General features: G+C 40.0%; 1 protein-coding gene across 1 annotated transcript in view; it reads left to right on the top strand.

Annotated features, from left to right (window-relative positions):
• The window catches only part of LOC150011305 (scavenger receptor cysteine-rich domain-containing protein DMBT1-like), a 199,303-nt gene that overhangs the window by 77,597 nt on the left and 109,290 nt on the right, over window positions 1-12,416 (top strand). Inside the window, 3 exon segments of the mRNA XM_090275094.1 lie at window positions 7,252-7,341; window positions 7,419-7,733; window positions 8,828-9,142. Of these exon segments, the coding sequence (XP_090131220.1) occupies window positions 7,252-7,341; window positions 7,419-7,733; window positions 8,828-9,142 (720 nt within the window).

Genomic DNA, 12,416 nt, shown 5'->3' with positions numbered 1-12,416 from the left:
TGCCACAACATGGTGAAATGGATCACTCTGTACTGACGAATACCTAAGGCTCTGCCCCTTACAACGTAACAGGTGAGACAGCTCTACCTAACACACAGAGGCGAATAAACGCAAGAGCCAGTCAAGCTGAGGGGACAGAGAAGAATGGCCCAAAAGGGGAAATAAATCAAGGTTCCAGTGGGAGAACTAAGTGATGAGGAGATAGCCAACCTAACAGATGGAGAATTCAAAACACTGGTGATAAAGATGCTCACAGACTTGACAGATATCCTTAAGTATGGCAAATGCATAAGGGAAGAAGTGAAGACTATGCTAAATGGAACAAAGAAAAATCCACACAAAACTAATGTTGAAGAGAAGAAAGCAGGGTTTCTAATCAATTATTTCAAGTATAAGGAAGAATAAAACAGTCAACCAATACAAAATGAGGAAACAAGAATTGAATAAAATGAGGAGAGGCTTAGGAACCTCTGGGACAACTTTAAACGTGCCAACATCCAAATCATAGCGGTGCAAGGAGGAGAAGAGGAAGAGCAAGAAATTGAAAGCTTATGTGAAAAATAATGAAGGAAAACTTCCCAAACTTGGCAAAGGAACTAGACACACAAGTCCAGGAAGCACAGAGAGTCCCAAACAAGCTAGACCCAAAGAGGACCACAACAAGATACATCACAATTAAAATGCCAAAGGTTAAAGAGAGAATCTTAAAAACAGCAAGGGAAAAGCAGAGAGTTACCTACAAAGGGACCCCTATAAGACTATCAGTCAATTTATCAAAAGAAGCTTTGCAGACAAGAAGAGACTGGCAAGAACTATTCAATGTAATGAAAAGCAAGGACCTACAACCAAGATTACTCTGTCCAGCAAAGCTGTCATTTAAAATGGAAGGGCAGATAAAGTGCTTCCTAGACAAGGTAAAGCTAAAGGAGTTCATCATCACCAAGCCAGTATTATATGGAATGTTAAAGGGACTTATTTAAGAAAAATAAGATCAACAATATGAACATTAAAATGACAACAATCTCAAAACTATCAAACTGAATAAAATAAAAACAAAACAAGGTAAGCAAAAAACAAGAACTCGAACAGAATCATAGGTGTGGGGCTCATTTGCAGGGTCATCAGCTGGGAGGGAGAAGGGGGAGAAATAGGTAAATGGTGCAGGGATCAAGAAGCATAATTGGTTGGTACAAAATATACAGGGGGATGTTAAGAATAATATAGGAAAGGGTGAAGCCAAAGAATTTATATGCTCGACCCATGGACATGAACTAAGTGGGGTGGGATTGCTGGAGGGAAGCAGGTATCGGGAAGAGGGGGGCAAAGGGAAAAGAAACTGAGACTACTGTAATAACATAATCAATAACATACACCTTTAAAAAATAAAATAAAATAGAAAAAGTAATCTATCAAAAGATGTTTTGGAAAAAATGCTAATACTGTCTCACAAAGTGGCTAAACTCTTTGACTTAATATCCCCATGTTTTAGAAGTACTTGACTTTTTCCCCCTGCAACATGTAAGATCACTTTTTGATCATCAGTCGGACAGGGACCATACTGTGATCTCAGAAGTTATCCACCCAACTCCTTTATGGCGTTTTGGACTTCCCTTCTACAACATAAGTCATCAGCCACAACTCTGAGGCTCTGGCAGCTTCAGACTGCTTCTCTTATTTTTATCTTCACTAATAGAAACAAAAGTAGCAAAGTTACCATTTTCACTCATTTGGATAAGGGAAATGTCTTTGCAGAAATGTATAAGCAAACTGGAAAATCTATGTGGAATAATAAGGGCAAAACAATTTTGAAAAAGAAGACCAAATCTGGAAGCTCCTGATTTCAAGACTAACTCTAAAGCTGCAATAACTAAGACATTATTGTCTCAGAGTAAGGATAGATACATAGAGATCAGTGGAACAGAATAGAGAGTTCATAAATAGACTAAATATATGTAAAAGTTGATTATATACAAAAATGTTATTATGAATTAAATTGTGCCCCCACACATAAAATTCATATGTTTACTTCCAACACCCAATATCTCAGAATATGACTATATTTTGGACATAGGGCTTTTAAAGAGGTAATTAAGGTAAATAAGGTCATATGGATCAGCCCTAATCCAATATGACTGGTATTCTTGTAAGAAGAGATGAAGATGCAGACACACATGGAAGAAAGATCATGTGAAGACACAGGGACAAGACAGCTATCTACAAGTCAAGGAGAAAGGCCAGCCTGGAACAGGTCCTTCCCTCATAGCCCTCATAGAAAATAAACCTTTTCAACACCTTGATCTCTAACTTCTAGCCTCTAGAATTGTAAGAAAATAAATTGTTGTTGCTTAAGCCACCCTGTTAGTGTTACTTTATTATGACAGCTTAGTACAGATGTCAAAATATTGGAGGACATATATATTTTCAAAAATGATGTGGGAATGAAAATATCTGTTTGGGTCAAAAAATGAACCACAACCCTTACTTCACACCATACCAAAAAACAAAAACAAAAACCTCAAAATGATTGCCAGTCAATCTATATGTAAAATGTTTAACTATTAAACTTAAAAAAGAAAACATAGGAAAAATTTGGGGGACCTTGAGGTAGGCAAACATTTCTTAAGGCATTAAACATTCAAAAACTGAGAATTAGACTTCATCATTAATGATTAAGGAAACTTAAATTAAAGTATATGGAGAAAATCACTTCATTTACTAGAATAACTAAAAGACTTGCAATTCCAGTTTTGGCAAAGATGAGAAGCAAATAGAGCTTCATACATTGCTTGTGGTGATGTAAGAGATACAAACACTTTGAAAAAAGAAAACATTTTAGTTCAACATGCATTTAAATGTTACCCAACAATTCTACTACTAGACATTTCCTTGGGAGAAATAAAAATTTAGGTCCACAAAGATTTGAGCATTAATGTTCATAAGATCTTTATTAAAAGCAATAAAAAGGGTAAACAACTTAAATTTTATTAATGGAAGAATGATTAAACAAATTATAGTATATTCAGACAATGGAAGACTTTTCAACCATAAAGAGGACAAACTGATAAATGCAACTATACAGGTAAATCTCAAAAACATGCTGAGAAAAAGAAGCCATACAAAAAGCAATACATAGGATATGATTCCATTGTATTCTACAAGATGTAAACTAAACTATGTGATGGAAGGCAGATCAAAGTTTGCCTAGGAACTGTGTTGCAAAGTGACGGATGTATTGGCTGCCAAGGCAGGCATCAAATTGTACTACTGAGGGACTTCCGGCCAAGATGGAGGCTTAGACAGACGCGCTAGGTCTCCCTCTACAACTAGAGAGGAATACAACTACTTCAAAACAAAGGATAACTAGAAATTCCAGAAAATAAAACTACACGGAAGCCCAACATATGAAGTTATAAACCAGCGGCGCTCTTTGGGCAGGTAAGAGCGAAAGGGGGTGGCGCTGTTTGCGGTTGCACCTGGGACAGTGGCGGGGAGAACAACCCTGGCTGCAGTCGAACCCCCGGCAGCTCGCGACCCCAACGCTGGGGAAAGCAGCCACCACATCGCCTTGAACAGTGAGGCCCAGGGGGGCGGGAGGACGGATCCCGGTCTCCTAGCGGAATAACTGTGTGAATCCATCTTGGACCCCCGCCCCCAAAGAAAGCGCCACAGGGCTGCGAAATAGGTCGCGGACAGGCGCCGGTCGCTAGATTGTGACGCGTACACAGGCACTGCCCCCTACAGCCGGCCCAAGAAAACAAAACGCATCTGTCAAAATGAGGCAGACAACTATAGAAATCCCGGTGGTGCAGCTCACCAGGCAACAGATGGAGAACCTGACATGAACAGATAAGAAACCTGTCAGATGCTCAGTTCTGGGCCATTGTTATCAGGTGGCTTACAGAATTCACAAAAGATTTCGAAAAAGATGAGAAAGAAGCGAAAAACACTCATAACGAAAGGAACAAAACCACATACGAGACAGATGGTGAGGAAAAAAAATCCAGAGTTCATTTCAACAAACTGGAATATGGAGAAGGAACAAGAAGTCAACCAATGCAGGGAGAGGAAATGGGAAGCAACGATGAGAGGATCAGAAACCTCTGGGACAGCTATAAAAGGCCCAACATAAGAATCATTGGTTTGCCAGAGAGCGAGGAAGATGAACTAGAACTTGAAAAATTGAGTGAAAATATAATAAAGGAGAACTTCCCAGACTTGGGGAAGGAAATAGACTTACAGGTCCAGGAAGCACAGAGAGTTCCAAAAAAACTGGACCCAGGGAGAACCACTCCAAGACACATTATAATCAAAATGTCAAAAATTAAAGATAAAGAGAGAACCTTAAAAGCAGCAAGAGAGAAGAAAAGAATTATGTACAAAGGGGTCCCAATTAGACTATCAGCTGACTTCTCAAGAGAGACCCTGCAGGCAAGAAGGGACTGGCAAGAAATATTCAAAGTAATGAAAATCCAAAACCTACAACCACGAATACTCTATCCAGCGAAATTGTCATTCAGAATAGAAGGACAGAGAAAGTGTTTCCAGGACAAAATAAAACTGAAAGAGTTCATTAGATCCAAACCACTGTTATATGAGATGTTAAAGGGACTGGTTTAGAAAAGGGAGGATCAAGACAATGAAATCTAAAATGAAAACTGCATCACAAGAAACAACAGAAGCTAGGGAATTGAAACAAAGGCAAACTAAACAGGCAACGAGAGTGGAAAAAGAACTATAGGTACGGAGAACATATTGGGGGGAGGTCAACAGGGAGGGGGAATGGGGAGAGGGAGGGAGATGATATAGGAATTAAGGATCATGGTAGGAGGGAATGGAATAGACAGAGAGAGGTTGAGAAGAACTGTATGCACAACTAATGGACATGATCTAAAAGGGGGGGACAACTGGAGGGAGGGGGGCCACCGGGTGGAGGGGAGCAGAGGGAAGGGAAATTGGCACAAATGTAATATTATAATCAATAAAACACATTAAAAAAATTGTGCTACTGATATAGATGTATTTTATTGCATGAAAAGTACAACCTGACAGAGTTGATTTTGCTGGTTTTGTTTGTTTCTATATTAATTCTACTGTGGTCCAAAATGGTTTTTTTAATCACTTTTTCTTAATTTTCCTTTGAAATCTTTTGAACTCATATTTCACATAGCATACAATTAGTCCTGGCAAATGGCCTACATGCCCTTGAGAATAACATGTATTCTTCAGTTTTCAGGTCCATAATAGTTAAATCCTACCAATATATATTTTAAATATCTATTGATTGTTTTTGTTGGCTTGTTCTATCATTTACTGAGATACGTGTTTTTAATTTGTTTTTCTGAATAACAAAAGCTCTATAATCCTCACTAACAGATTCTAAAAAGTCCATAGGCCTCCTGCCAATAGTCTCTTTAAGGCCCTTTCAAGGCCCAGTGCCTTGACCCAAAAAACATGGCACATGTTTGGGGTTACTATGAATAAAGGTGTTATAAACATTCATGTTCAAGTCTTTTTTCAGGCAAACATTTTTAATTCACTTTATTAGAAGTTACTTAAAGTCAAACATTTCTCTTTCTATTTAGTGGTAGCATTCTCCATAACATGGTAAGTGTCCTGGTTATTAACGCTGCCTAACAAATTGTCCCAAAAAACTTAGTAGCTGAAAACAAATAATACATGTCATTTTACTCATGATTTCCTGGGTCAGGAACCTGTGAAAGACTCAAGTTGGCTGTCTTGGAGTCTCTTGTGTGGTTTCACTTAGATGTAACCTGGGGCTAAAGTCATCTGAAGGCTTGAGTAAACTGGAAACCCAGATGGCTCCCTTACATGGAAAACAACTGGTAGTTCAGCTTAACAAGACCACCTGCATAGGGCCTCTCCAAGACAGTCTCAACAGAGTCAGACTTCCCTTAAAGCAAATGTCCTACATGATCCATGGGAAGCTGCATAATTTTTCTGACCTAGTGCCGAGAATTAAGCAGTGGTACCTTCGTTGGTATTTTATTGCTTACAAGCAACTCACAAAGGTCAGCCAACATCCAGTGAAGGAGACATGGGCCTCACTTCTCAAAGTTATTAAAGATAACTTTGCGTTATCAAAGATTTTGTGGAAATGTTTTAAAAATTCATTAAAAATTAATGAATTAAAAATCCCACTGTAACTGTGCATTTTCTAATTTCTTCTACCATTAGTTTTGTCAATTATTGCTTTAGAAACCTAGGACTTCATCTATGTAAAGTTGGACCTTTTCACCATGTCTCTATTTCCCCTATTTGTATTTTCTATCCTTTGTCTTTCTGTGCTTTATCCTATATATTTGCCTCTGATCTTCTGTTTTACTATTTCTACTATGCAATGATCTGATGTGCCACTACACTCATTTTTTTGAGTTCTGCTGACTATCTACGCCTTACAATTTTTATTTGCTTTTTGTAATAACTTTTCTGCCAAGATATGCTTTGTATCACTTAATTCTATGAACATTTTAATTATAGTTGTTTAAACTTCTTTTCAGGTAACTCCAAGCCATATGCCTTATGAAAATCTTCCTAATGTCACCTTTTTCCTCTTGGTTTTCCATGAGATCTCTTTTATATGGGAATTTTTTTAATGACAGACATTGTAGATAAAAATTGTAGAAATCCTTCAGAAAGCATTTTGTTTTGTTTCCTCTCAGTACCAGATTTAGGGGTGAATTGCCTTATTTAAAAGGAAGTGCAGTGACTAAAAGCTGAGCATCCATTTTTTTAAAGAGTATTTTTAGTTCACTTTTCCTTTTCTATTACAAGAATTCTGGTTAACAGGGATGGTCCTTCATGGCTCACTCTGAATTATATTTTGTGTTCCCCAAACCCCATGAGTCTGGCAAAATCTATGCTGAGCTTTGCAGACCCTCAGCTATAACCTTTGAATTGACAGAGTCCTCAAGGGGTGGACTCACCTCTGCCCTTTACTTCTTCTTGACAGCTTGACTCCTAAAATTCTCAAGCCTTGAAAGCTCTAAAACACTTTCAAAGACTTCTGATACATTCCAACATTTTCTAAACTTATATATCATTGAATACTAAGCTTAAAAAAAGAAATCTTGGCATTATCAGAGGCAGAACTCTCCATAAAGAAGGTGAACTCTAATATTATGATAACGTTATTCATAACACACAGCTTTCATTGCAGACCCCATCGCTAGGTTATTATGAAAATCAATTTCCGGCTCTTCAACCCTACACACCATCTGCCTGTTTCCGTAGGAAACCAGACCCACGTGCTGCCCCAGTGCGACTCCGTGTATGAACCAGCAGGCCCTGCAGCCTCAGAGGACAGCGCTGCCATCTGCTCAGGTGAGGCCTCGCACAGGACCAGGAACCCTCCTCGTCCCCTGTGTAAATGCCCCACTGCCCTGACTCTCTCTCCTCAGACAGCAACCAGCTCCGCCTGGCTGATGGGGGAAGTCGCTGTGCCGGCAGAGTGGAGATCCTTCACCAGGGCTCCTGGGGCACCATCTGTGATGACAGCTGGGACCTGAACGATGCCCAGGTGGTGTGCAGACAGCTGGGCTGTGGAGAAGCCCTCAATGCCACAGCCTTTGCTCACTTTGAGGCAGGATCAGGTCAGATCTGGCTGGATGACGTGAACTGCACAGGAAATGAGTCCCACCTGTGGGAGTGCCCTTCTCGAGGCTGGGGACAGCACGACTGCAGACACAAGGAGGATCCAGGGGTCATCTGCTCAGGTCGGCACTGCACGTTGTCCATTGCCTGGGGGAGGAGGTGGGGGCCCTCAAGGATGAGTCTGAGCCCCAAGGAGGTGTTGCTGAAAGGGACCAAGGAGAAGGAAGCTTCCTTCCACAGTGCCTGTCTGCCTAGCAGGTATGACGATTGGTGCTTTCATTTCTTCCTGCAGCAGCTGAGGCTCTGGTCCTTCCTTCTCAGCAATATCTCCAGACAAAGCCATTTTTACAGAGCTTCCATGGAAAGCAGGGTTCACTCTTCAGGTGCTTGTGGTAGTAAAATCTTGAGAGCCTACTGATGCTGTAATGAATTACCATGTGATTTAACACAGCACAAATGTGTTACTTTATAGCTGTGCACAGTAGGAGTCTGACAAGGGTCTCACCGGGCTGACAGCAAGGTGGCAGCAGGGCTGCATTCTCGCTGGAGGCTCCGGGGGAGATTTCTTCTCCCTGCCTGTTTTACTTTCTAAAACTGGTGTGCATTCATTCCCGGATCCATGCTCCCTTTTCTTTCTTCAAACAAACAATGGTGCCTCCCCCTGACCATTCTTCCTTAGTCACATTCCCCACTGAAGTGAAGCTGGGAAAGTGTATTTGTTTTTAAAGACAATGGCTCTAAGGATGTGATTAGAATGAACTTGCCTGGTTAATCCACGATATCTCAAATTAATCCAACCATCCCAAGGTCCTTAGTAACTATAGAACCCCTTTTGCCATAAAAGGTAACATTTCAGGGGTTCCATGGGGCAGGAGGTAGAAATCTTTGGTGTCCATTAGTCCACCTACCACCCTCTATCCACACTCCCTTGCACATACTCTGTCAGACGTTTTGTCAGGAAGCGGGATTCAGCTACCCCTCCCTTCAGAGGGCCCAGGCTGGTGTTTCCCTCTATACATATTCCACTGCATCATTGTGGTAGAAAGACAGACACAAATAGACAAAGTCAGGGAAAAGGGACACAAATTTCAGTTTTGCCACTTAGTGGGTGTCTCCTCAGCATAGCCAGTGAGGTGTGTTCACATCACTGGGAGAGAGAAAAATGCAGAGCTCTGAGTGAAATGCTCACTGTAACTTTTACCCCTTTCACTTTTAGAGTTCCTGGCCCTGAGGATGGTGAGCGAGGACCAGGAGTGTGCTGGGTGGCTGGAAGTTTTCTACAATGGGACCTGGGGCAGTGTCTGCCGCAGCCCCATGGAAGCCATGACCTTGTCCATGATCTGCAGACACTTTGGCTGTGGGGACAATGGGAACCTTGACTCTTCTGTTGATTTAAGGGAAGGTTCTAGACCCCGGTGGGTGGATGGAATCCAGTGTCGGAACACTGATATGTCTCTCTGGCAGTGTCCTTCTGACCCCTGGAAACACAGTTCATGCTCTCTAAAGGAGGAAGCTTATATCAAGTGTGCAGGTATTCACTGTCTGTTTCTATGTGTCTGTCCCACCCCTGTAGGATGCTGTTAGTGATATTTATGTTTTCAAATCTAAGGGATGACTTTAAGATGAGTGAACAAAATGAAGTTGCATGAAGATTATTTAATCTATGTTACAATCTTGTTTCAAAAGAAAAAATGATAAAACCTCTGCTTGTAGCAATTTATGTGAAAAATCTCAGGGAGACTGGAAAAAACAACATGTGGCAGTACCAATAATACTCTGAGAAACTTCTAAGAAATTGCTAACTAAATTGGAGTAGTTAAAGATATGCCCAGCACCTTAAAGTAAGCAAGGAGCAGAGCAGAGAATCAGTCCTGATTGCTTCATCTCTCAAACTCATGATGTTTTACCCGGAATGCATCTGTATCACTTAGACTACTTCTCAAGTCAGTCTCTTGATTGAATGTAATTGAGTGCCTGTAGGTACAAATTTGTACTTTAGGTAAGAGGACAGAGAAGAGAAAAATTATAATCACTGCTCTCATAGAGTTTACAATCAAGTGCTGAAAACACTCATGAGGCAGAAATTTCAAGTGTCATGAAAAATGAGTAAGTACATGGAATGTGTAATATATGCAAAAGTAGAAATCATATTTAGATGGAGAAATACAGGATGAGTACAAGTTTCTCAAAAGGAAGAAAGTGGACAGATCATTTTGGTCATTGTAACTGCTGAGTTGGGATAGGACATGGTATATTTGAGGTACTGAGAACATTTTGGCATGTCCGGAGCAGAAAGAGGCTGAATGAGAAGGATATGGAATTAGCAAAGGATTAGCCTGGAATGGAAAACAGAGCAAAGACTTCTGTTAGGCAGGACCCACAATAATAATCCTGTAAAAGGATTTTTTTTCTAGGCAGCCACATCATAGAGAACCGTGGGAGTTCAGTGGCCTCATTCCCCATATTTTTCTTCTTGAATTTGTCTCTTCTAAGGAACCCTCAGTACATTTTATCTTTTTGGATGATCCTTCATCTTTTGGGCCTTTCTTCTTTACTATTGTATACTCTCTTGTCCCTCATTCCATTCTCCCAAAATCTTCTGAAGAGTCCTCTGGAATTTGGAGCCCATTATCTGCAAATCCCCTTTTACTCTCAATGCTCCCTTCCTATCTATGTTCAGTTCAAAGCCCAACTTGTCCCTGAAAACATTGATTTTTCTATCAATTGGAGGCTGTGTGTTTCTCTTTCAACACACTTCCCTGGGCTGAGATTTGGATTAGTATGCTCCTTCCTCTCAGTTGTCATTTTCAACAATTCCTCTTCTGAGGTTCTTCTCAACATCACATTACATTGAAATTAACATCATGAGGCAATAAATACCACCTACTACTTCTGTTTGTAGATGTTATCATCCAAGCTTCTGGTCACCTCCTCCTCCTTGTCCACTGACTGCAGCACCAGGCTCACCAGGTTCTTCATCTATGTCTTACTCCTTGAACCATTAGTAGGTACTTCAACATACTTAAATGCAACTAAGTCAATAAACCTAGCCTCTCAGTTTGTTAAATTCCTCATTCCTAAGCACCTTCTCTTCCCTCCCACCTCTGGCTATGCATACACTACCAACCATCAGTAACTGTACACCTTGAAATCTTGATTTCTTGAATCCATTTTCTGATTGTTGATTTTTATCTGTGACTCTAAACTTTAACCATCCTTTACAATAATTTTCATCCTCATGGAGATACTCAATTTTTCCCTGACTGATTTTATTCCTCATCTTCTCTCCTCATGTCTTCACATTTTTCTTAGCCAGATTAGATAATATAATCCAAAATTATAACCAATTTCCTTTAAGTACACTGAACTCTTTGCCTCCTCTTTGTCAGTCTTAACAGACACACACACAAGGATGATTAAAATCAACTACCTAACTACTCTTTCCCTGTATTAGATAAATAAGGCAAGAAAGGAACACACAGCCTTTTCCTAGTCTATAGTTAAATTCATGGACACAATCTCTAAGGGACACTTCACACTGCCCTTAAGTTTTACTGTACTTCTCCAATATGTGTTCTTGCCCTGTCTTTAAAATCACATTTTACATATGATGTGTTGTCCTCACACTGCCAAAATCTGTTTCCATTCTCAAAATCACAATCTGGCGTCTTACCTCACTGAGAAATTAGAACAGAAACAACTCCTCATCTTCCTTTCAACACATCTTCTGACTTGTGGTCTGTGCATAGGCTCTCTACTTGGCTCCAACATCAGTGGCCCTAGTCCTTATCTAGGCCAGCTCTTCTGCTCAGGCAGTAGAGTATAATCACACTCATCTTGTCAAAGTCTTCAGTTCTTCAATTATGCCCTCTTCCTCAGACCATCACCTTCTCCCTCTCTCTCAGTATGGCCTCAGTGTCTCACCTCTTAAAAAATACCTGAACGAACAACATTGTTCCTCAACCTAGATTTTCTCCCTAGCTACTACCCTGTCCTTCTTTTATCTCCTCCACAGCCATATTTTCAAAAATATGATCATTAATCATTCACTGTATCCACACTTTAGTGTCTCACACTATTCTGAACATATTCTTTTAAGTTTTAGGCTCCACCATTCCTCAGAATCAGTAAGAAAATAAAATATAACAAGTCTTTCTGTCTTCATTATTTTTTTTTACTTTTTAAGTATATTTTATTGATTATGTTGTTACAGTAGTTCAAAATTTTTTCCCTTTGCTCCCCTCTGCTCACTACCCGCCTCAGTCCACCAATCCCATCCCCCTTAGTTTATGTTCATGGGTCATGTATATAAGTTCTTTGGCTTCACTCTTTGCTATATTATTCTTAACATCCCCCTGTCTATTTTGTACCAACCAATTATGCTTCTTAATTCCTGCACCATTTGCCCATTTCTCCCCCTTCCCTGTCCCAGCCAATAACCATCCAAATGATTCCCATACCTATGATTCCATTCCTATTCTGGTTTGCTTAGTTGGATTCCTTTTTTATTTTTTAGATTCAATTATTGATATTTGTGTTTTTTTGTCATTATAAAGTTCATAGTTTTGATCTTCTTTTCTTAAATAAGACCCTTTAACATTTCATATAATAATGGCTTGATGATGATTGACTCCTTTAGCTTTACCTTGTCTTGGAAGTACTATATTTGCCCTTTCATTCTAAATGATAGCTTTGCTGGATAGAGTAATCTTGGTTTTAGGTCCTTGCTTTTCATCACATTGAATACTTCTTACCAGTCCCTTCTTGCCTGCTAAGTTTCTTTTGAGATATCAGCTGATACTCTT

The sequence above is a fragment of the Furipterus horrens genome, unplaced genomic scaffold, assembly GCF_987537825.1.
Source record: "Furipterus horrens unplaced genomic scaffold, mFurHor1.1.pri manual_scaffold_4, whole genome shotgun sequence".
Taxonomy (NCBI): domain Eukaryota; kingdom Metazoa; phylum Chordata; class Mammalia; order Chiroptera; family Furipteridae; genus Furipterus; species Furipterus horrens.
This window is presented reverse-complemented; position numbering and strand designations above follow the sequence as displayed.